The sequence below is a fragment of the Nannobrachium achirus genome (assembly GCF_963921795.1).
Source record: "Nannobrachium achirus genome assembly, chromosome: 20".
NCBI classification, from domain to species: Eukaryota; Metazoa; Chordata; class Actinopteri; order Myctophiformes; family Myctophidae; genus Nannobrachium; species Nannobrachium achirus.
Window position 1 is genome coordinate 19,761,359 of NC_137827.1, and position 26,061 is coordinate 19,787,419.

General features: G+C 43.1%; 1 protein-coding gene across 1 annotated transcript in view; it reads right to left on the reverse strand.

Moving 5' to 3' along the window:
- Positions 1 to 26,061, reverse strand: part of LOC308305985 (ryanodine receptor 3) — a gene marked incomplete at its 5' end in the record, with an annotated part of 342,849 nt that overhangs the window by 180,157 nt on the left and 136,631 nt on the right. Inside the window, 12 exons of the mRNA XM_080750884.1 lie at positions 630 to 716; positions 3,501 to 3,666; positions 5,599 to 5,759; positions 10,022 to 10,088; positions 10,542 to 10,741; positions 12,385 to 12,593; positions 14,990 to 15,164; positions 16,714 to 16,916; positions 17,085 to 17,232; positions 19,610 to 19,769; positions 20,325 to 20,408; positions 24,770 to 24,873. Of these exons, the coding sequence (XP_080607010.1) occupies positions 630 to 716; positions 3,501 to 3,666; positions 5,599 to 5,759; positions 10,022 to 10,088; positions 10,542 to 10,741; positions 12,385 to 12,593; positions 14,990 to 15,164; positions 16,714 to 16,916; positions 17,085 to 17,232; positions 19,610 to 19,769; positions 20,325 to 20,408; positions 24,770 to 24,873 (1,764 nt within the window). The remainder of the gene's footprint in view (positions 1 to 629; positions 717 to 3,500; positions 3,667 to 5,598; positions 5,760 to 10,021; positions 10,089 to 10,541; positions 10,742 to 12,384; positions 12,594 to 14,989; positions 15,165 to 16,713; positions 16,917 to 17,084; positions 17,233 to 19,609; positions 19,770 to 20,324; positions 20,409 to 24,769; positions 24,874 to 26,061) is intronic.

Sequence of the window (26,061 nt, forward strand, 5' to 3'; positions counted from 1 at the left end):
CTCCTCGTTGATTATAGTTCAGGTATATGACTTTGTTTTGAAGACAGGGGTGAGTAGAAACTGGGGCCATGACCCTGCATGCTTTTACAAAGCAGGAACCCGAGATACTGTTCAGTGCCGGATTGATTGATCGCTACCAATTAAGCACAGCCTAAGAAAGTTATGAACTGGCACAATTAAACTGCAACTTTAATTAGTTGATGAATCGAGTCGTTAATTTCACCACCGTGGCCATATGGATATCTAAAGATGAGTCAGTGGTTTCTTTTCAATGACCTCATGTTTATTGCATGAGTTTAAAAGAGGGTTGATGCATTTTACAAAAAGATAATTTGGGTGCGTTCGTAGGGCTTTCATTTAAGAAAAAACACAAAAAGTTAGATAAGAAGTTTCTGCTTCACAGCAAACGATATGACACAGAGTCTTGAAAGAAGAAAGTTGTGAATCACTGCTTTAAAGCAGTGGTTCTCAAACTTTTCAGGCCACAACCCCCAAAATAATCATATTTGAACTGGGAACCCCCACCCTGAAGAGCACTTGGGGGGTCCCGACCCAGAGGTTGAGAACCACTGTTTTACACCATCATTACAGTCTCCATTGACAGTGATGCAGCGGAGGACCGTGTGTACCTTTATCTTTGTCAGCTCAAACTGGAAGAGGTTGGGGCTGGTTGGTCGCACAAACACTGCAGGAAACAGCTTGGTGTTCGGTTCCACCTTGGCAGAGAGAGAAAAAGAAGCCGTTAATATGGAGCCTTGCACAGGAGGCAAACATTAAAGGGGTTGAACGGTGACAAGAGAACGTGACTTGCAGAAAGCAGCAGCTTAGCAGGAGTGTATGACGTGTCACAGAGTGCCGCGCCGTGACTCAGTGTAGTTCTCTGTGTGTGTGTGTGTGTGTGTGTGTGTGTGTGTGTGTGTGTGTGTGTGTGTGTGCGTGCGTGCGTGCGTGCGTGCGTGCGTGCGTGCGTGCGTGCGTGCGTGCGTGCGTGCGTGCGTGCGTGCGTGCGTGCGTGCGTGCGTGTGTGTGTGTGTGTGTGTGTGTTGTGGGTTTCAGAGAGTGTCGGCTGCCAGGATGACTCAGAGCCCGGCAAAGCCTCGCCACTTTCCTGCATGAAATAACATAAGGAGATTATATACCCCGCTGAAAAGCTCCCGCGAGATTAGCTTCTCCAGGTGTGTAGAGCGTTCGTTTGGAGCAGCTTTGTACCTTTCAAGTTTGACAGGGCAGGCGTTCCGTTGTGCTGTTAGGGATGATGCGCGGCGCGGGGCAAGAGATACGACGCCTCGCTTGGTAATGATAGCATATCGTCGCTGTTGGGGCAGAAACCTCCTATCTCCCAAGGTTTCAAATTCGCACGTTCTTTCGTGAATTTAAGCCCTGCCTCATCATATAAGACTGTCACACGGAACTAGTGAATATAGCAGGTAGGGATGTCAACAATAGACCTTTATCAAAATCGATTAGTGTACAGCAGTAATCGATTATTAATCCACCCCACTGGGAAAAAAAAGTATTTTTTTATTTTTTTAAACTGAAATGAAATGCACATTTACATATGTACAACATGGCTCTTCGGGTAATTGGTAGCCTATAACTACAGTACAACTTCTCATCTTTGTTTTTAGTGTGTTCTCTGATGCTTACAAAACAGAGAGGTCTCTGTTTTCCCCTTTTCTTTGAGGATGGCTAGCCAGATTGGTGTTCACCAAACAATCAATCACATGTGTGTGGGGGGATGTAGCAGGCAGCAGCCACTCTGCTGTGCTCCTACAGTAGTTTACAGTTGGTGCTGGTGTGAATAATACATCAATGGCCATTTACTGTTATCAATAATACTAATTTATTAGCCTATATTTTTGGTTGAAACTCACTAACTAAGCCATAAAATAGTATTTTTATAAATTTTTGATAAAAAAAAAAAAAAAACATTTTATCGAGATTCGATCGATTAATCGATTTTCGATTCATCGTTGATATCCCTAATAGCAGATCTATAAGCGCACAACGCCTCGCAGTGCGAGGTGGTGTGTGCTTGTAGATTGGCTGTTTTCACTAGTTGAAATCATTTTCAAAACGGTAAATAAAAATGAACGGTTTTGGACATACAAGGTTTCCACCCGAGAATGACGATAGGAGAGACACATGGATGGCTAGATGCAGAGAGAGATGGAGATGCCGGGGGTGGATGGGTGGATTGATGGCTCTGCACACGCAGGGCACGTGGATGGAATAGAGGGGACGACCCAGTCACTCAAACGAGCAGGATTAAAATAAGCCTAGTCTAGCCTACTGCAGTGGTTCTCAACCTTTTCAGGCCGCGACCCCCAAAATAATCATATATTAACTGGGGACCCCCCCACCCTGATGAGCACTAAAAGTTGAGGCATTACATTTTGTATAACACGGTTCTATTGTGAAAATAGCAGATCTACATGCTCACATTAAAAGTCCTTCAAATTATCACTTTAGAAATGTGCAGATACCCTCACTATACACTACTGTTGAGTGAGAAAACAATGTTGCACATTAAGTTAATCATCTGGGGACCCCTAAAAATAACCTGGGGGTCCCGACCCACAGGTTGAGAACCACTGGCTTACTGTACCTCTGAGAGGTAATGTGTGGGTACCATTTTAAGGCTGTTGGTCACAACCTTGAAGCTATGGGGGTCCTTGAATTGAATTTAAAAAAAAAAAGAGAAACATTGGCCTATTTTTACATGCCCCAAATAGGGACACCAGATTTGACTGATTGATTGAATACTTTACTTCACAGCGAGCTTGTAGATCTGAAACATTTTGAAAATGTGTGCAAGTCTTATACATTTCTTTCAAATCCTTCTTCTAAATTAGTGCTTCTCAAACTTTTTCATGTCAAGGACCCCCAACATTACATGTATTTGGCCCCCAGAATAATGCTATAATGAGGTTAATGTCCGTAATGGTAATGCACTTGTGCGTGTCCAGCAGTACAGTCTGTATACCTGGTAGGAAGTGGAGATGTCCTTGCAGTACAGTGTGTATACCTGGTAGGAAGTGGAGATGTCCTTGCAGTACAGTGTGTATACCTGGTAGGAAGTGGAGATGTCCTTGCAGTACAGTGTGTATACCTGATAGGAAGTGGAGATGTCCTTGCAGTACAGTGTGTATACCTGGTAGGAAGTGGAGATGTCCTTGTACAGTACAGTGTGTATACCTGGTAGGAAGTGGAGATGTCCTTGTACAGTACAGTGTGTATACCTGGTAGGAAGTGGAGATGTCCTTGTACAGTACAGTGTGTATACCTGGTAGGAAGTGGAGATGTCCTTGCAGTACAGTGTGTATACCTGGTAGGAAGTGGAGATGTCCTTGCAGTACAGTGTGTATACCTGGTAGGAAGTGGAGATGTCCTTGTACAGTACAGTGTGTATACCTGGTAGGAAGTGGAGATGTCCTTGCAGTACAGTGTGTATACCTGGTAGGAAGTGGAGATGTCCTTGTACAGTACAGTGTGTATACCTGGTAGGAAGTGGAGATGTCCTTCCCGTTGACGGTGAAGGCCACCAGGCCGGTGGCCAGGTCGATCACACAGCCCACCTCCAGGTCCACGTTGCTGCGGCTGGACGTGTGGGCCGACGAGGTCACGTCCCCGCCCCACACCATGTAGCAGTTACTCCTCTTCAAGCTAGGGATGGGACCGTATGAAAATGTCACGTCACCATTTTTGTAGCCTTGGGATCCAGGCATTTCAAGAAGAAAAGCCTGGGCTAGCGCCCCCGTAACTGTTGTTCACGACATTTTAATTGTATATAAAATACATGTAGCCGTTCAGATATCTTATTTTACATCAGTATTGTTCATGTGAACTGGTTTGTTTAGGCTTATCCATTATAACTATAAAATCGCTCTGATTTATCACTCGTTTTCCACCGCGGATCACTTCCTCATTTACTCAAAGTGGAGAACAGCAGGAGTCATGTCCCCCTCCGCGTTCATTCCATACAGCGGAGGACCTGGTGAGATCTGCCGGGGGGCATAGAATGTCCGCGTTAGGCGAGAATACCATTATTGAGACCAAATAAATTGTGATTTACGATATTATCACAATAATCAAAATACCCCCAACGTCCATTATCCTGGGGCAGAACATCTACAGCAGCTGATCTACAAGCTCACAACACATAGGACCCCCCCCTCATAATCTTGTGGGGACCCCCCTGGTGGTTCCGACCCACAGGTTAGGAAAGTAACTGAAAAAATCACTTGAATCATGTGGATCTCGGAATCCACGTATAGAGTGTATGCGCGTGACATCATCATCATACCCCGAAGTTACAGCATGCAGGAACGCCTACTGAGTGGCAAAAAACTACTTTCTGTCCTTGACAGCTCATACATCCAAACAGGCAAGTCCTATCTGATTGTATTAAACAACGTTAAGTTTCATTTTGCCACTCGATTTGCCTTTCACTTTACGTATGCTTTACGTATACCCTCTATATGGGAATGGTGTGGCTCTTACAGTATGTGGATCAATAATATGTTTTTGTATTTGTCGCATTCCAAGGACAAAAATTAGATTATAGTAAATTTACTTCCATTGATTCCAAATGCATTTGGGTCCCCATCTGGAATCAATGGGGGTACATTTGGAATGTGACAAATAACAAAAAATATTATTGAACTCAAGTCTCCATGGCGTGAGTACTGTAATCAATAGAAAAAAAGTCATTTTGAGGGTGAACTAATGCATAGATACTTGATTGGTCCGCTGTTTTGTGAGATAAGCTCTGGACACATACAGTATATGCACACGCGTGAGTGCACACACGCACGCACACATTACACCCTCTTACAGATGGCCTGGCCTTCAGCCAAAGAACGAGGATCAAAGCCTGTGCCTCAAAGGCATTGCTACCGTTGCCCATTCCAGTGTGGATGATGTTCAAATGCTTTCTGTACGTGTGTGGGCGGAAGATTAGGCTTAACAGCTGCTAGCTGCTTTGGAGCATTTCACTACTATTGTTGTATCTTAATGTGAAGCACAATGAGTTTGTACCTGCATTAAATGAGCCACACAAATCAAACAGTCGTTGTCAGGTGGAAACCTTATATATGTGCAAAACCGTTCGTTTTGTATTTATTGTTTTAAAAATGATTAAAAAAGAAAATAGTGAAAATAGCTGATCTACAAGCACACAACGCTTATAGATCTGCTATTTTCACTACTCTTGTGCGACAGTCTTGTATGACGAAGCGGGGATTTACTTTACGAAAAAAACACGTTTCTGCCTCGACAGTGGCGAAATGGTCTTGACCCGAGGAGGTCAAGTCGAGTCAAGTCACATTTATTTATATAGCACATTTCATACGACAAGCGCAGACTCAATGTGCTTAAAATAAAATGCAAATAACGACTAAAAGTAAAAATAAAAACAGACACAATGACACGAAATGAACACAATTAGCCTACATATATGATTAAATAAAAATGGATAAAAAACTGTTAAACAACACTCAAAACCTAGCTAAAAGCTTGTGAGAATAGGTAGGTCTTCAGTTTGTTTTTAAAAGAAGACACTGTTGTAAGGTGGGAGTGGCCTGTGGACGAACTCACCTCTCGTGGACCCGCCCGCGCTCGTCGCCCAGGGTCACCGTCACCGTCCGGTTCTTGCTGAGGTTGAAGTTGTTGCTATAGTAATGGTAGTCGGGGGTGACCCAGCCCACCCACACGCCGGCAGGGTCCTGCCCCGCGAACACCCTGACCGAGTGGTAGTACTGCAAAAAAAAGACCCGACGGACTGGACTTAGCCAACACATAAAAACAGCAAGTAATGGAGTCTGTACAAGCGGGGGACAAATATTGAATTATAGCGGGGCAGATAAATGCATTTTTGCACTAAAATACTTCACAAGTGGAAAGAAACCTAAAACCTTTCACAAGTACTCCTTAGGGGTTGTTCCTATGATAAAACACGTTAGACACTGAAAAATCTAAATGGCTGCCATGTTTCCAAGATGGCTGACTCTGTACAGTACGCCAGCCAGTTAATGTCCGATTTTCATAATATTAGAGTTGTTTTGTAGGTTTTAAAACATCCTGAGTTCATTTATTACACTTTTAAAGCAGCCAGAATAACCTTTCTGACTTTTGGTTGGGGTCTTTCCTCACCTGGGATCCCCCAAACAGACCCCTGGGCCTATCTCAGTAATCACATTGCTCCTGCTCCAGAGCAATGTTAAATTAGATCATAACTGAAGCATTAAAGTTTTTGTAACTGGGCTCTGAAAGCAAAAATGAGTAGTAGCAAATACCCAGGGGTCTTCCACAGGGGGTCCGGGACCCCTAGGGGGTCCTCAGAGTTACCACAGGGGGCCTGCCGAATCTTGATGGGGAAGTTTTTTTCTTTTTTTACATTTGAAACAGTTTTTAGTAGTATTCTCAGTATTATGTATAACATTTTTGTGTTAGACAGACAGGTTCACAGGTGTTACTGCAGGGAGTGCAAGAATTAAGGTATTGCAACTTCTCACTTTGGGCATGCAGACTAACATGTCCATTTATTGCACTGCACTCACACTGACAACACAACACACACACCTCTTTGTTATCGTCACCCCAAATCCCGCACCCTATCCTCTTAAAGAGCACAAGGTCAATAATTGTACCCAGAGAAATTCACTACTATACATGTCCTCCTTAATAGTGTTGACAGTTTCCACTATAGCATTTGCAGGGAGGAGTGCAAGGCAGGTTATTGTTTGAGCAGCTGCACCGTCCCTTGTAACCTGCTTTGCAGACACATTTGATGAGCTCAAGTACTGCCTTTGGAGCAGGGAGGGCAAGAAACCTGACTGGAACATACCCTCCACTCTCTGAATTCCATCTATTTTTTTCAAATGATGGAAGCTCAGGGCAATGTGTCAGGTATGACAAAGTAGGCATCATACTATGATACCTTCATCAAGGGACATGATTTTTAGGAAGTGCAAACACATGAAGAGGCTGATACCCCGATTCCTTATCAAGTCCTTGCCTGGGGTACAAAAAAAGGACATTGATATATTCGAGTGAGTTCAAGTTATTGGATGTTACAAATGTTAAGGGTTCCTTTGCGTACATAGTTTTTCAGGTGCTGACTGGGGAAGAACATTTGTTGGAATCACCAAAAAGACATGGGTCAATGCCTACTTGATGATGATGATGACCAAGCCATTAACCACTTCAAGGACCTTGGAAAGGTCATTGGCCATTCCTCCTGAGCTTATAATTGGTGAGCTTCCATCAACATTGCAGTCGGAACATTTTGCATGCCATGTTTACAGTTCAAAAGGTCCAACAACCCTGGGATTACTCTGATGGGAACTATTTCTGTCAAAGAACTTGGAGGGTGAGATCCTACCTCCAACTCGTGCTGCTACCACATTACCTCTGTGCCAACTCCATCACAATGCAGGATAAATCATACCTGACAAATTGCCCTGTGCTTCCACCAATCGAAGAAAATAGATGGAATTCAGAGAGTGGAGGGTATATTCCAGTCAGGTTTCTTGCTCTCCCTGCTCCAAAGGCAGTAGGCCTACTTGAGCTCATCAAATGTGTCTGCAAAGCAGGTTGTAAGGGACGGTGCAGCTGCTCAAATAATCTGCCTTTCACTCTATGCTATGGAGGAGACTGTGTCAACACTATTAGGTTGGACATTGAATATGATGATGATGAAGACGAATATATCCTGCATGTCTGAAATTACTGTATTGTAGTGAATCTCTTTGGGCGGATAAGGTGAGGGTTTTGGGGTGACAATAACAAAGAGGTGTGTGTGTGTGTGTGTGTGTGTGTGTGTGTGTGTGTGTGTGTGTGTGTGTGTGTGTGTGTGTGTGTGTGTGTGTGTGTGTGTGTGTGTGTGTGTGTGTGTGTGGTCAGTGTGAGTGCAGTGCAATAAATGGAAATGTTGTTCTGCGCCCAAAGTGAAAAGTTGTAATACCTTCATTATTGCAATCCCTGCTGTAACAGCTGTCAACCATAACTGTTTAACACAAAAACATTATAAATAATACTGAGAATACTAATAAACCATGAAAGTACAATACATAAAACCAGGATACATAAAAACATTCAAAGTTTCAAATGTAAAAAAGAAAGAAAAAAAAAGAATCTCATCGAGATTTAGCAGGCCCCCTGTAGTAGCTCTGAGGACCCCCCCAGGGGTCCCGGACCACCCGTGGAAGACCTCTGTTATTTGCTACTAGAATTTTTTTATTTCAGAGCATGTTTCAGATCTAATTTAACATTGTTCTGGAGCAGGAGCAGAGTGATTACTGAAATAGGCTCAGGGGTCTGTCTGGGGGGTCCCAGGTGAAGAAAGACCCCCACCAAAAGTCAGAAAGGTTATTCTGGCTGCTTTAAAAGTGTAATAAATGAACTCAGGATGTTTTAAAACCTACAAAACAACTCTAATATTACGAAAATCCGATATTAACTGGCTGGCGTACTGTAAAACATATCCGAAAAGGCGGCCATCTTTAAAACTGGCGGCCATTTTGAAAATTAAGTGTCTAATGTGATTTTTCTAAAGAATGACCCAAGAGGTACACTCTGTCAAATTTTGGTGCTTCTTTCCAGAACTGAAGTATTGTTCTCCTTACCTGCCCCACTATTAAGATTCTACTGATCGCTGCGAAAAAAAGCAATTACTAAGAACTGGCTCAAGGACATTACTCCGGACTATAAACAATGGAGGACAATCATGGATAATATACACTAGTCCTTACCCGTTCAAAGATATGAGCTCCGAAATGATGTGCAGTGTGTGGGTTATGGGGTGTGCACTGTGCACACAGTATATGAGGGATGGAAAGTAACTTTCTGGTGCTTGCATGATAATATGTAGGAGCATCAATGTAAGAAATACCCGTTTCGTTTAAAGGCTACAGAGATACTGTGTACCGATCTACATGACAACATCTGAAAGATGTTGTCTGCCCCCCCCCCCACACACACACACACACACACACACACACACACACACACACACACACACACGCGCACACACACACGCGCACACACACACGCACACACACGCACACACACACAGAGCTGGTTAAACATGTTGCCCCATGCTAGATGCAGAATAGATAGTAGTTACACCATAAAAATGCTAATATACAGCATATGATTTGTGAAAGTGACAAACGGGCTTCACAGTTATGTCAGGTGTGTTCATATGCTAATGGTGATGCGATTTCAGATCAATTGCTCCAGCCACTGAGGAGAAACGCTGTGACAGACACTCAGACAGACAGACAGACACTCAGACAGACAGACAGACAGACACTCACTCAGACAGACATTCGCAAAATTATAGTATAGATGACATGGAACAATTAACGTTCAAACTGAAGATAAAAAAGATAAAACTTTTTAATAAAAGATGGGAAAAATGGTTGATGTATACAGTAGATTCAGAAGAGGTGAGCTGCTGAAGGTGAAAAAAATGTAAACCCCAATTATTTTTTTTCCTTTCGCTGTCTTTGTGTGTTTTTTGTATGTGTTTTTTGTTTTATTATTATCTTTGTAATTTTTGTATTGTGTAATCATTAATAAAGACAAAGTAAAAAAAGAAAAAAGAAAAACAGCTAGTAACATAACATCTCACAAAGGTTTATTCATGACAGTATAGGGCGGTCACGATTATGATGTTTTACTTGGTGATTAATTGAAGCTGAAATAGTTGCGATTGAACAATGTAATTTCTGTCGCTGAATATTGGAACATTGTGAATAAAAAAAAAGATATAAAAACATTGTTGTTTGGCGTCATCGTAAACAAAAGGTATCACAAATAACTGTCAAAATTCAACTTTATACTTATACGAAAAAAAAAGCATGATCTAGAATCTCAAAATGTGTGACACGTTTTGAGCTTGATGACTGCGATTTGATATGCAAAACAAAATTGCGATTACCTGAAACAATTGCGATTAGGCGATTATGTAATAACTGTGACCTACTGACACAAGTTCACAGCTTCTTTCTATTACCGTAGTGATGCTGCTGTAATCCACTCGTCTGCCCTCATCACTGTATCTCACAGATCTCAGCGGGTATCTGTCGAGAAAGCAATTATGAATGAAAACCACGTAATTTACCACTTTAAACCTTGCATTCCTATTTTAGACATGTCACTAATCGGTGAACATTTTTAACGTTTCAAACGTTTAAAAGAATATATATACACATGTAGATTATCTATCTTTGCTATTTTCGTGTGTGTGAAACTATTGTAGGAAGTATACAATTATCATGGCACTTCATCTTTAAATGTCTGAAAAACACTAACACAAATCCAACATAGACTCGTCACAGTGCTGTCAAACAAGTCTATGAATCTATCAGTGAAATCGATGAAAATCTGCATCACACATTTATACAATATGTAGAGGGGGGTCCCTGCTTCATCTCTCTCTCAGCTAAGGGGTCCTTGGCCTGAAAACGTTGAAGACCCCTGTTATAAGTCCTGACTTGGCAAAAAAAAAAAATGTTAGCGTGGCCCACAACAACCTGTGTTTGACTTTGAGCGAGTCGTCGTCATGGACGCCGTTCATGTCGACGACAGGACAGCTCTTGTAGACAGAGTGGAACTCCACAGGCATGCTGAGTCGACAGAACACCATGTCTGCGTTGCTGTTCTGGGTGCCAAACGTCTTGTGGCTGACCTTAAGGCAGGGAGGGCTGTCCACGGTGCCGTCTATCCTGGTCACCTGGGAACAAGGAGAGTGACAATGATATGGTTGGTTGTGCCATTGCCATGGGATGAAGTTGGTCACTATAGGAGTAGACAATGATATGGTTGGTTGTGCCATTGCCATGGGATAAAGTTGGTAGTTCTTTAACACAGGGTTTCTCAAACTTTCAAATTTCAAGGTCTCCCCTTTCCGGGTATTTCCTGTGTATTTCCGTGATAGTATTTTCTTTCACTCAGGACAGAAAACAAACAACCGTGGGCATCAGTGCTTTTGTAATGGCCGGTAGAGAAGGCCGCGTTTTAAACATGAATGTGATTTAAAAGTTAGATTAGGAGATACATTAGCTTTTGTGCAGCAGCATAACACTGCTCTCTACGAGGGAACAGATTTCCCGGTCACGTGATACCCCGTTGCATTTTGGGAATTGGAGTGTTCTCTTCACAGGTGGGTGCCTCGTACAGTAAACTTCAGTTTACTGTAAGATCCCTGTGACGCATCGAACCTCCTATGAGTTAAAGGAGTAGATCACCTCAAAATATTACTTATTTTCTAAAATATATAGTATCTGCTATCTGCTAAAATATGTGGATCTACTGTACAAGTGATCTTGAACATCAGCTATTTTAAGCAGAGATTTGGTATAGAGGGAAAAACATACTACATACTGTAGGTGGTCTAATATAGAGCCCTGGGGACTCCTTTACTGTAAAATATATTATAACACACAACACAATTATGTCTTGATTCGTTACGAGTTAAGACTACAGTACCATCCATACGTTTTATGTTTGCTCTATCTCCCCATAAAAGAGGTCATTGCAATGACATCTGAACTAAAAGCACAATAAAGATGGCACTTTATTAAACATTGTCAACCAGTGGATCTCCTACCCGACACCAGGTTCTCTAAACATCTCAATTTAACAGTAGAGAGACCACTTCCAACCTCTGCACGTGTGAGTTATGCTGTATTAACGTACTCTGCCATTCCATTTTATTCATTCAAATAAGTCCTGCATCTTATCTTTAACAATGATCAGCCAGTCATAATGATTCATAACCATAGTTAACCACATCATGAACCCTAGCTTAGCATAAGACAGGTTGGGAGGCAGAACATGTGTCTGTCTGCGGCACGTCCCTGTTCGTAGGCGTATCATGATAGTAGACATTCACTGTCTCCAAAGATAGCTGGTCTTATGCGATGTGTTGTGTTTTTTTTGTAAGATCCACAAGCTTGCACTGTGAGCTTGTAGATCTGCTATTTTTGAAAAATCATGAAAATGTCTGCAAGTCTTTGAATATTTTGACCCGATTATATAAATGGCTTCTAAATCCTTCTTCTTTTCATGTCAAGGACCCCCAAAATTACATGTATTTGGCCACGGACCGCCATTTCAAAATATGTTGTTCCCAGGGACCCCCAGAAGCAGAGATTTGAGTTACGAAAGTTTGCTTTGAAAAATATACTGTATATTCAAAAAAATCGAATATAAAAATAAAAATAAATCATGATTTTTCAAAAATAGCAGATCTACAAGCTCGCAGCGCGGCAGCTTGTAGATCTGCTATTTTTCAATAGTTAAAGCATAAAATAATCCCGGGCCTTATGGGTTTAAGTTGTTAAGTGAGTGTTCTTCAGTGTGCAGTGTGCTTACTGCTATGTGGCCGTGGTCTTTGGGCACGTTGACGAAGGTGGGGAGGCGCTTGCTGAACCACATGGTCACCTCTCGGTTCATGTTGACGGCGAAGGGCTCGAAGCCCTCCTGGAGGCCACACATGGTGTAGTACTTGAAGGTGCTGGCGTCTTTCCCCAGGTTCATACGACCCACCTGGGACAGACCCAGACTGCACACCGGGATGAAGCCTGGAGGACCAACACACACGCACGCACGCACGCACACACACACGCACACACACACACGCACGCACACACACACACACACACACACACACACACACAGAGAGGGAAATACAGCATGAACACTCTACCACACAACGATTCACAAACTTTGTCATTTCAAGGACGCCCCAGTTTACTATGCATTAGGCCATGGACTGCCTGAGAGTGTAAAAATGAAATGAGGCCTTAATTATTTTATACTTTAGCTATTGAAAAATAGCAGATATACAAGCTCACAGCGCGGCACCGAGTGCTGCGCTGCGAGCTTGTAGATATGCTATTTTTTAATATATGTATTTTTTTAAGCATTTGTAACTCAAATTTTGCTTCTGGGGGGATCCCTGGAACTAAATATTTTGAGATGGGGGTCCGTGGCCAAATCATTTTGGGGGTCCTTCACATGTTCACCACTGACATAGAAACATAGGTTCAAAAAACCTTAGAAGGATTTGAAGTATTCAAAGACTTGCACAAATTGGGTGACTTGGGTGGAAGGGGCCAACAATGGAGCCGTCGATAGCGTAATTCAGTACTACTACAGTATGTGTTTCAAGTTTCAATCCACGTGTCCGGTCAGTGTGTGGCCGTTCGCTCACATTTCTGTCAGTACAGTGTGTCCCTCTGGGATGGAAATGCTGCCGTAGTGACAAACACACACAGCACGAGGGTACAGTACGAGCGATCCAGCGTTTACTAAAAGCCAATTTACATGTGTCACGTTAAATAATAGTGATTCTGTAACTAGGGAGCCACTTATTTCTTGGCCTGCGTGCCCCGGCATTCTCCATTAATGCCTCAGCATGATGACTGCTGCCCTGCTCAGGAGAGGAAGGTTTGACAGGAACACGGCGGAACTTAAGCCATTAAAAACCGGGAACGCATTATTACGTACTATTTTATGCTTTTATGCTGTCAGCCTTTTAAAAAAGATCTCTCACACTCTGTACAAAAGTTTGCCTGATGAAGGTTTAAATACCGAAACGTTGCATTACTTTATTAAATTCCCCTTTTTGCATTGGAAGACAGTGTGCGTGGAGTTTTTGCCTTTTCAGTTCACCGACCATTGTTTGGTCTCTCCTCGACAGCACCTGTCGCTGTAGGTGTGCAAAAGCCTTTCGTTTCAATGCTTTAACTATAAAAAAATATCAGATCTACAAGCTCACAGCACGGCACCGACTGCCACGCTGCAAGCTTGTAGACCTGGTATTTTTGAAAAATCGTGGATATTTTGACCCGATTCTATAAGTGTCTTCTAAATTCTTGTTTCTAAATCAGCGGTGCTCAAACTTTTTCACGTGAAGGACCCCCAAAATGATATGTATTTGGCCACAGACCCCCTATCTCAAAATATTTCGTTCCAGGGACCCCCCAGAAGCAACATTTTAGTTACAAATGTCCGCTTTAAAAAATACATAATATATTCGAAGATTTGCACACATTTTCACGACTTTTCAAAAATAGCTGGTCTACAAGCTCGCAGCGCGGCACTCGGTGCCACGCTGCGAGCTTGTAGATCTGCTATTTTTCAATAGCTAAAGAATAAAATAATTCCAGGCCTACATGGCTTAATGGTGTGAAGCAGCGCACACAGCAACACTAAAACCATCATCTTTTTTCCCCCCGCTCTCGCCCTCCCCCTAAAGCTGCTGTCAGTCTACCGTACTGAACCTACTGTAAAGCTGCTGTCAGTCTACCGTACTGAACCTACTGTAACCGCCCTGACCTTCAGCTGGCAGAACTGTCAACAGCTTTTCACACATGCATGCATGCACAAACACAAGCACGCACGCACATGCCAACACACAGGGCTCACAAACTAACAGACACACTAATGCCAGTTGTTTGTTTGTTTGTTTGTAACCCCGAGAGTGTAGAAGTGTTTTACCCTCTCCGAGTTAACAAATTAAGACTGGGAACGCATTATTATGCATTATTACTTTAACCATTATTTTATGCTTTAACTATTAACAAAATAGCAGATATACAAGCTCACAGCGCGGCACCAATCATTTGTGCAAGACTCTGAATATTTTTGAACCGATTCTATAAATGTCTTCTAAATCCGTCTTCTAAATCAGTGGTTCTCAAACTTTTTCATGTCAAGGACCCCCAAAATTACATGTATTTGGGGCGCGGACCCCCATCTCCAAAGATGTTGTTCCAGGGACCCCCGGAAGCAGAGATTTGAGTTTTGCTTTGAAAAATATATATTCAAAGATTTTCTAAAATGTTCAAGATTTTTCAAAAATAGCAGCAAGCTTGTACTGTATGCCTGCTATTTTTCAGTAGCTGAACTATAAAATAATTCCAGGTCTGAATGAGTCAAGTGAACACTGTGATTTCCTGCTTGCGTCTCTCACCGTCCTCCATCTCGAAGTCTGCGAAGCAGAGCTCAGAGCCCTTGCTGGTGATGAGGATCTCTCCGTTGAGAGTGAAGATCATGGACTTGTCCTCCATGTTGATCATACAGCCCACCACGTCGCCCGCGCGCCAGCACCGCCCGAAGAAACGGCTGCCCATGTTCAGTCGATGGCCCTACAGACAATGTACAATTTAGCCATTTAGCAGACGCTCTTATCCAGAGCGACTTACAATAAGCAGGTCATACATCAATACAATAAGCAAGGTAAAATACATTAATACATCAACATACGTACATCTACACAGACACACGCACAGGTAAACCAAGAACCAGTCTAAACATTATAATATCAATATATAATACACTGAAACTTTACAAACCAAACACACACACACACACACACAGACAGACAGACAGACAGACAGACAGACAGACAGACAGACAGACAGACAGACAGACAGACAGACAGACAGACAGACAGACAGACAGACAGACAGACAGACAGACAGACAGACAGACAGACAGACAGACAGACAGACAGACAGACACACACACACACACACACACACACACACACACACACAGTCTTGTACGAACATGTGCACACAATACAGAATGCGTCTATTTATGTTTTCAAGTCGGTTTAGTAGCTGATGTATGGTCTCCAGCAGGGGTGACAGGCCCCCAAATTGAGTTGCATTGGGCCATGGAGCCTCATTTCAGATAATTATGTCCTACAAGACCCTGACGTGGTTTAAATTGACTAATTACTCATAATTACTCGTAATTGTACATGAGAAATAAGATTCAAAATGGTGATATGAATATCGTCTGTGAAAACATCATCTGTGAAAACATCATCTGTGAAAACAAACGGGTGGAAACATGACTGCAAAAATAGCATAAGTAGCAGAACGACATTCTCAAAATGCGTTGTTTCACGTTGTGTTTCACGTCGTGTTTCAAGCTTGTGGATCTGCTGATTTTGATGCTTTTTGTGTGACCATAGTATGGCCAAGTAGAGCATTCATTTACGAAAAGGCACAAAACGTTAGAATATGGAGATAAGAGTTTTGTTTTGTTTTTGTTTTAGTTTTTTTTGGGATAAATCAGGGCTATTGAACACCCTTTACATCTGAGTGTTGGTTAAAATAATATTGAACCAATAGAAAGTAGTAAAAAGTGCTTGGGACAAAACCTCCTAACTCCACACTTTCTGCCAAACCAGCTAACTCCACCCGATTAGACCTCACTTTTTTTTCATAAATCTGTGCTATTGAACACCCTTTACGTCTGAGTGTTGGTTAAAATAATATTGAACCAATGGAAAGTAGTAAAAAGTCCTTGGGTCAAAACCTCCTAACTCCACTTGAGCAAACTTTCCCAAAAATTTAAATTTTGGAGTTAGGAGGTTTCGGCCCGACAGCAGAGATATGAAGTTTCTTCCAGTGGGATACTGTTGTACACATGCCACCATATCGTTGTTGTCAGGTAGAAACCTTGTATGTCCAAAACCGTTCACTTTGTAAATTAGTGAAAATAGCCGATCTAAAAGCGCACAACGCCTTGCGGGTGTGCTATTTTTACTAGCCTTGTGCGACAGTCTTGCATGATGAAGCAGGGCTTTCCTTTACGAAAAAACATACACATTCAAACTTGGAGATACGAGGTTTCTGCCCCGACAGGGACAATATAAAGTGACGTGACAAAAACTTTTTTTACCCTGAATCCATCGAAGACAAAGGCCAGCTCGTCCGTGCCCAGCTCCAGGTCGGGCTTGCATCCGGGCCGGGCCCAGCCCACCCTCATGTCTCCCCCCGTCACCGCCTCAAACTCAAAGTACCACTTCCCCGTCGTCACCGCGTAGGTCCTCTCCACTCGGAAGAAGCGTATTTTATCGATGCTCAGACGCTCCGCCGCATGGCCTGGTGGGGGGGTCAAACACAGCATCAGAGAGGGGAATCTAACCAGCAGCTCTGTCTACAGCACTGGTTCTCAACCTGTGGGTCGGGACCCCCAGGGTGGTCCCCAAACAGAAGTACTGTCCTTGAGTAAAGTAAATGTACATAGTTAGGCAAATAACCGTAACTTACCACCTTCCTGGTCCGAGGGTTCAATGTTGTATCCGTAGCCAATCAGAGTGCGGATAGCCTCGCGGAGGCTGTCCCTGTTTGACTTCTTGGTTCGCTCGTCCAGCAGCGCGTAGGGAACAAGGCGAGGGTTCCGCTTGCTCTTCACATCCTGTGCGGGTCAAACATCATACATTAAATATCTGTTATCTGTCTTTTCCTCCCTAGTGCAGCGTATTCAAAACACTGAGACCAGGGACGTGCAGAGAATGTTGTACAGGCAGGGACTGACTAAACTGACTGACTAAAGTCAGTTGACTAAAATAAGCATAATCACGTGAATACTGGAGATATGGTGTATGTAAGGCATGTATTTCTACACAGAGAGGGCAATTCGTTCAGCATAAGATGCTGCCTTCAAGTTCAGGAGAGTTTGGATGAGGCAATTCTCTTGAATGCTGCCTTCGGGTATGGCGGGTTCTTTCACCATAGTGAAAACTGCATTCATGGTCTTTAGAGGGCACTTTTTTACAGACGGGTAAAAGGGCTCAAGCCCCCTTTGATGTCTATGTGCGCACGTGCCTGACTGGGACCCATGTTTGTGTCGCGGACCCATTTTTATAAGTCACAAGTTAAAAAAAATGTCATTGACTACAATGTTTTTTAAATCAAACGTTTTCAGAAATGAAAAAGAAAAGTCTAACATTTATTCAACAGAGGTTCTTTAAAAAAGGAAAGCAATAGTATAGAAATAGAAAATTCCATAAAAGAATAAGAACGCTTTTAAGAAGTAGTGAAAATAGCAGACCTACAAGCTCACAACGTGTCGCATTGCGACGCCTTGTGAGATGGCAGATGGGCTAGACGTCAAAATCGACAAGGTTTGGGAATCTCTCTCTCTCTCTCTCTTTCTCTCTCTTTCTCTCTCTCTCTCTCTCTCTCTCTCTCTCTCTCTCAGCACCTATCCTGTCATCTTTCTGACTGCAGGTCTGACTCATACAAGCAACTCCTGGGATGATAGCACTGCTTGTCATAATGGAGCTGTCACTTTCAATAATGGAACACATTGAATCACCCATCGCATTGAAGCGATTGTAGAACTGCCACAAAAACATATAATAAAATAAATTTAAAAAGTAAAATGCGAACTGGGCAGGCTCTGTTCCATATGGTCCATTTCGTACCTATACTGGTACCTACAGTAACTAAAGGAGGGAACAGAATAGCAGGGGAAATCAGCTACTCTGTCTTCAGAGAGCAAGGAGAGAGAATTGTCTTTAATAGCTGATAATTTGTCTTTGTGAGAAAGCACCGTGGGTGTTTTGGGAGTGTGATGCCATTTTTCAGACCAGTAATCGCATCCTGTTGTCACTGAATGCTGTGGGTGAGGTAAACGTGTTGATCGAGGCATACCTGCAGCAGGTGACAGTGTTTTGGTAGTGCTGGGCATTTATCAATATTATATCAATATCGTCTGGGCTTTTGGATATCATACTATTGTGATATGGCATAAGTGCTGTCTTTTACTGATTAATATGCTTTAAGAAATTGTCAGGAGGTTGCAAAAAAAAACACACACACACACACACACACACGACGCGCTGTGAGCTTGCAGATCTGCTATTTTCAAACTTTTACTCAAGTACATTTTGATGCCGACACTTTCATTCTTTTACCAGAGTACATTTTGAATTCCAGACTTTTTTTTACTTGTAACAGAGTATTTCTACATTGCATTATAGAGGGTATGTGCATGCATAAAGTAATGGCAAATCGAGTGGCAAAGTGAGTGGCAAAATGAGTTTAACGTTGTTTAATGCAATCAGATATGACTTTTCTGTTTGAATGTATGGGCTGTCAAGGCCAGAATGTATTTTTTTGCCACTCAGTAGGCGTTCCCGCATAACTTCCGGGTATGATGATGATGTCACGTGCATACCCTCTATACATGTAGATACTTTTCCTTTACCTTTTTGACAGCACATTTTGATTTAGTTTTAGTCATAGTCTTTTGAATAAAATGTCATTTAGTTTTAGTCATAATTTAGTAACCTGAAAAGTTTTAGTTTTAGTCTAATTTTAGTCGACTAAATATCATACGTTTTTAGGCGACTAAATCTACAGTTGATTTAGTCAACTGAAATGTATTTTGGCATGCAGGCCTTGATGGCGTCGTAACGACTGATTTTACACTTGGTTGTGTGCTGAAAATAGCAGATCTACAAGCTCACAACGCGTCGCAGCGTGACGCGTTGTGAGCTTGTAGATCGGCTATTTTCAGCATGCAACACCTGAGAGCAACCAAACATAAAATGACTCTCTTCTCCACTAGTCCCTCCCTAACGTTTTAGTCTAGTTTTTATTTTGTTGACGAAATTGTCTTAGTTTTAGTCATCACAGCTTAGTTTTTATTTAGTTTTTATTCAGCTTGCGTCAGTGAAAAAAACACAGTCGACAAGCATTTTTCGTCATAGTTTTAGTCGACGAAATCAACACTGTACCTAAGCAATGAATGTGAGTACTTTTCCCACCACTGATGCATACAGTACCTGCTGTATGCCGTAGGTCCAGCCCTGCTTGATGCGGTCCTTGGCCCACACGTTGTGGGCGTTCTCTGAGAGCTTCTCCACCAGCAGCTCCTGACTGGGGGTCAGTTTGATATCAGACAGGTCCAGCGGGGTGGGCTTGTAACCGTTGGACATCATGTAGCTATATTAAACAGAACGCAATAACCCATTACTTGTTTTATACTTAAGCTATTGAAAAATAGCAGAGCTGCGAGCTTGTAGATCTGCTATTTTTGAGAAATCATGTTTTTTTTTTGTTATATTATATATCTCTGCTGTCGGGCCGAAACCTCCCAACTCCAAAATTTATTTTTTTGGGAAAATGAGCTCATGTGGAGGTTTTGTACCAAGCACTTTTTACTACCTTCCATTGGTTCAATATTATTTTAACCAACACTCAGATGTAAAGGTTAACACTCAGAGTTAAGAGGTTTTAGCCAGACAGTGATGATATGCCTAATAATGTGTTCCCGGTCTTTATGGGATGATAATACAACTTCCACAATCTCTCAGTCAACGCATCATTCGTGCATTTCGATTTGTGCTTCACGTCCACGCATATTCATGTTATGAATTGAACCTTAAAACCTCACGCTCTATACATGAGTGTCTTAAGGCTTTTCAAGGGACTAATTACTGTGTCCTTCCTGAGCCAGTGTGAGTTTGCAGGCCACCTATGGTAAAAGTGCACACTTACTTTTTAGGGAGTTTGATCTTTTTGAGGTTGTCCTCAGCATTGGGATTGACGTGGACCACATGACATCCTAACGCTAGCAGGGTCCTGCAGATCAAAACACAACGTGTCCATGAGCGTTTTCAGTAATGAAATGAAATGCAAATACATTAACCACCTACTACAGATATATGCCATTTCAAAACTTAACACGTCCTGCTATTGGCAAGACGATAGATTTTCAGGGGATTTGCAAAACATTGAGCTTGTAGATCAGCTTTTTATGCTATTTTATGACCTATTTTATGATCTGACTTCGAAGTTTAAATCTACCTATGAAGGTGGATTCAGCTTTTCAATTTTGCGAGTTTCTGCAAAAATAGGCTCCATTCTCCCAAAAAAAAAGGTTAGTCACTGAACGCGTCACGTTTCTCCTTCATGACGCAAGGCACACATGTGCAGTGCGCACGCACGCACACGCACACGCACACGCACACGCACACACACACACACACACACACACACACACACACACACACACACACACACACGTTAAAGAAAGCCAAAACAGGTAAAGAAACCTGTGGGAAAAATGAATTTACAGGACATTTCCAAGAAAAGAGCAGCAAATACCTAAGAGTTGAAACGTATGCCCCATATAGTTTGCCGTACGACGAATAAAAAAGAAAATAAGTAAAACAAATCTGTATGATCTACAAGCTCATACAGTGTCACAATGCGGCAAGTTGTGAACTTGTAGGACGCCTATTTTCTGTTCACGACACAGCATTGCAAACAATTATAAATCTGGCATAATAGTTATAATGGGTGAAATGCAGCTAGAGAACGAAATTCCCCACAGGGATCAACACAAGTTACAAAAAAAAGAAGAAAAAGAAATAGCATAAACTAAAAGGTTATGTGGTTCATGTCTTCATCAGTTTGGACAAAAAGCTAAAGGGACATGAATCCCCAGAAGCAGAGCACAGGGTGCAAAGTGTTTTTGACAAGATGTCTTCACACCTCGCGGGAGGACAAAGTGACAGTGGAAAGAAACGTCACGCCACTCACTGCAGGCAGAGCTGCCTCCGAGGAGGGGCTAGCACTGACACCAGGGACGTGCAGAGAATGTTAGAGAGGCAGGGGCTAGGGACGTGCTGGCCATTGGGAAAAGCGGGACAACGGCCGGTTCATTCCCGGCCGGTCCAGGCCGGCCATTAGGAAAAAAAATAAAAAATAAAATGTCCCTCGTTCCATTTTGGGGGCTGGGCGGCCTACAAAGTAAATCGTCACTGTCGGGCAGAAACCTTGTATCTCCAAGTTTCAAATGTATACATTTTTTTGCAAAGCAAAGCCCTGTTTCATCATACAAGGCCGTTGCACAAAAGTAGTGAAAACAGCAGATCTACAAGCACACAACGCCTCGCGGTGTGAGGCGTTGTGTGCATTTTTTTAAATGATAATTACAAAACAAACGGTTTTGGACATACAAGGTTTCCACCCGACAATGACGAAATATAACTCATGTAATTGGCCCACTGGCTTGTCACTTTGTCACAAATCTTTGAGTAGCAGCAGCGCTATAGCGCGCAATGAGGGCCTCTCCAACTCTTTTTCCCTGGCTGAATCAGGGGCCCAGCATGTCCCTGGCAGGGGCTGAAATTTCTAAAAGGGCCTTTTTAGAAAGGCGTTGTGAGCTTGGAGGTCGGCTATTTTCGATGCTTGATTTCTACACAGAGAGGGCAATTCTTTCAACATAAGACGCTGCATTCAAGTTCAGGAGAGTTTAGACAGGGCAATTCTCTTGAATGCTGCCTTCAGGTATGGCATGGAAAAGAGGGCATTTGCATTTCTTTCACCATAGTAAAAACTGCATTCATGGTCTGGAGAGGGCACTTCTTTTTTTACAGATGGATAAAAGAGCAGGGGCTCAAGCCCCCTTTGATGTCTGTGTGTGCACGTGCCTGACTGTCACTGAACGCGTCACGTTTCTCCTTCATGACGCAAGGCACACATGTGCAGTGCACTCGCACACACACGCCACACACACACACACACACACACACACACACACACACACACACACACACACACACACACACACACACACACACACACACACACACACACACACACACACACACACACACAGACACACACACACACACACACACACACACACACACACACACAGTTCTGCGTTAAAGCACTTTTCTTTGGGGTACGTAGCATATTGTGCCGTGATGGATGCACACTGTGAACCATAGCAGATGTTGTGTCGGAGCAGAGTGAGCATTTCAGCCCCAGGGTATCAGTCTCACTGCACCCATCTGGAGATGCATCTTAGAATGACACCGACAGTCCTTGGGTTGAAGTACACTGGGAGTTTATGCTTCCATTCTAAGACAAGACAGACGAAGAGAGAGTCTTCTAGGACTTTTGTAAAGTCTATAGCTGCGTCCAAACCTGAAGCTGTTTCTTCTATTCTAGTCGCTTCTATCGCTTCACTTTGGTCGCGCATGCAGGTCAGCGTTGGTAAAAAAAATCATGTCCCGTTGGAATGAAGGCAAAACACCCAGAAAAAAGGGAGTCCCAACTCCAAACACCAAAAACATATCCGTGTCTCTGGACAACATCAACGCTGATTGGTTGTCTCAGGACGCGATGGGTGGAGTGGGGGTGAAGTATAGTCTATAGTATAAGTGAGTGGGGCAGCGCGAACGAGGCGACCGTTCGCGCTGCCCCATTCGGATCGCTTGTGCCACGCCTGTTCGCATCGTGCCCGGTCGCGCGTCGTCTCGTCTTTGCATTGACTTTGTATGTAATGGCGCCGCTCGAACCATCCAGGTTTGAACCCAGTTTAAGAAGTCTCTCTCTCTCTCTCTCTCTCTCTCTCTCTCTCGCTCTCCCCCTCTCCCTCCCGTGTGAGTCTCATCCATTATATTGATCATATGAACAAGCGGGTGAGTTCCAAGTCCTGTCTGTCAGAGCTATATTTCCTACCGCCTAGTCTCGCGTAGCCAGACTACTATTCCACAATCTCCAAATGCTGCTGTATAGTCTGGAACAACACCTCCTGCAATCCGAACGGAAGCTGGCAAGCTAGATATGCTTAGATGATTTTGATTTATATTAGGATAAATGTGCGCCACTGTTAAAAACGAAACGGTTCCCCTTGTCGGATATTATGATTAAAACTTCCGTCTCCCAGACTGTATGACAGTCTGGCCACCCAAGACTACCTACCGCCAAACCCTATAGTTCCAATATGACTATTTTCCAACTATTCCATCAAAATAGATATGTTTAATCATGCACTTCCAGTCTCCAGATCAGTTTTTCTGTCGCCTGGGGTTTATTTTCCAACCTGTCAATGAAGCATGCATTTCATGACTATTACAGCTTTCCCAACCCGTCATTGGCAGTCTATTAACACAACAGTGTACAATGTAATCCAGTGTTTCTCAAATGGGGGTACGTGTACCCCTAGGGGTACGCGGAGGTACTGTAGGGGATACTCAGAAATTGCCACCAAAAAAAGAAAAATAGAATATAAACTAGAAGCAGTGCTCTTCCGAGCACAGGTCTCCACCAGGCCACACAAATCGGCCTGTTATAGCGCCACCATGAGGCTGATTTAAAAAATGTGGGGCAGAGGTTCTGAATTAGCATCCAGGGAGTGTGTGTGCTCAGTTTGGCAGCGATCGGGCCAACGGCGCCGGAGATTAGCTGGTAACAACCAGGCCACACAAATCGGCCTGTTATAGCGCCACCATGAGGCTGATTTGAAAAATGTGGGGCAGAGGTTCTAGATTGGCATCCAGGGAGTGTGTGTGCTCAGTTTGGCAGCGATCGGGCCAACGGTGACTGAGATTAGCTGCTCACAAACTGCGAGGACGCACGGACGCACGCACGCACGCACGGACGGACGGACGGACGGACGGACGGACGGAGGGGAAAACATACTCTCCCTCAGCCTTCGGCTGGTGGAGACAATAATGCTAATATTGTTCATAGTTAAATAATTGACTACAATTGAATTAGGAGGGGAAAAACATGTACTGTTATGTTTAATTATGACAAATGGAGAAACTTGATTCCACCCAAATGACATGGTACCAGGCAACTGGGATGTGTTTTAAAGTTGTTTGAATGTATTGAAGTTATTGACATGAAAACCGTTTGAACTCTTTCACTCCATTCCTTATTTGTGATTTTATATTCTTGAAATAGCATCATACACCACTATTTATATTTTAATGACAGTTTTATAAGCAAAATGTTGTTGCAGGGTAAAGGGGGTACTTGGATTCAGAAATCAGGGAAAGGGGGTACTCAAGCCAAAAAAGATTGAGAAACACTGGTGTAATCCATGCCACTTCTAGGCACCGGTGGGCTGTGGTGGGACAGTAGCCTTCCCCCATCTCCTCCTCTGCCAACAGACTCATACTGTAACATTCCCAACGTACTTCAGTGTTTCCGTCGACATCTGTAGGTTGTAATTCTTCTCTGTTTCGGGCAACTTGGAGAAGTCCACCAGGCAAGGATGCTGCCGCTTATTATCGTCTCGTATCTATAGGCAGAACGAGAGATAGGACGGTCAGAGGAGGGAATAATTTGTCAGACTCTTTTCGCTTGCGTCTTACATTCATTTTCAACCATAAATCTACTGTGCTGTATATGAACTAGGCCTAAATGTGTTATGATATACAGTAGCATATCATTTCTGTCGGGTGGACACCTCATTATGTCCAAAACCTTTACTTTCAGGATTCGAAATTAGCAAAAGTAGCAGATCTACAAGCTCTAAACGCGTCGCTATGAGCTTATCGGATCTGCTACTTTTGTTACTTTTGTCTGTGACGCTGTACTAGTATGATCAAGTAGGGCGTTGATATATGAGAAAACACAAATAGTTAGAATATGGAGATAAGAGGTTTCTGCCCGACAGTAAGGATATCATATACAGCACTGGCTCTCAACATCGGATCCAGGAACCACGTGTCTGTAACTCCGAGAGAGTACCAAATACGGGTCCATTTGGCTCAGAGTTAAATTAACCCATGTGGATATTACAGTGTAGATTGGTGTCCCCAGAGACAGTACACTGTATCAAATGGGGATCCGTGGCCAAAAATGCATATCGTCACTGTCGGGGCAGAAACCTTGTATCTCCAAGTTTCTAATTTGTACGTTTCTTTTTTTTTTTTTTTGTGAAGTAAAGCCCTGATTCATCAGACAAGGCCGTCGCACAAAAGTAGTGAAAACAGCAGATCTACAAGCACACAACGCCTCGCGTTGAAGTTGAGAAAGTTGAGAATCACTACTACAGTGCACAGCATTAGAGTTCACAGTCAATCTTATTTCTGAACTAACAAGGGATGTGGGTCTAAACACAGGGTTGCTACTGGTTGCGGTGATAAGAAGAGACTATACTCTAGTGGATATGTCATGGAGGCAGAGGAGGAAAAAACGAAGGGAGCATGTTTTCTTGGGGAAAACGGAGAGCTGATGATGTGTGCTCCTGGAATATCAAGTGAGAGGTGTAATTCCCCTCTCGACTGCCAAGCGTTCCGCCAAATAATCCCTTTGGCCTTGCTTTGCTCCTCGGGGGAGGGTTGGCAGGTTTCTCTTTCCAAGAAAACATGCAGGGACTGTGTACAGATAATGCAGCTGTTCGCGTGTCCAGCGAACAGCAGACAGCTCTTTTGTGAATAGTACAAGAACCCTGCGGCGAACCATTACTATATCTGCCAAAATC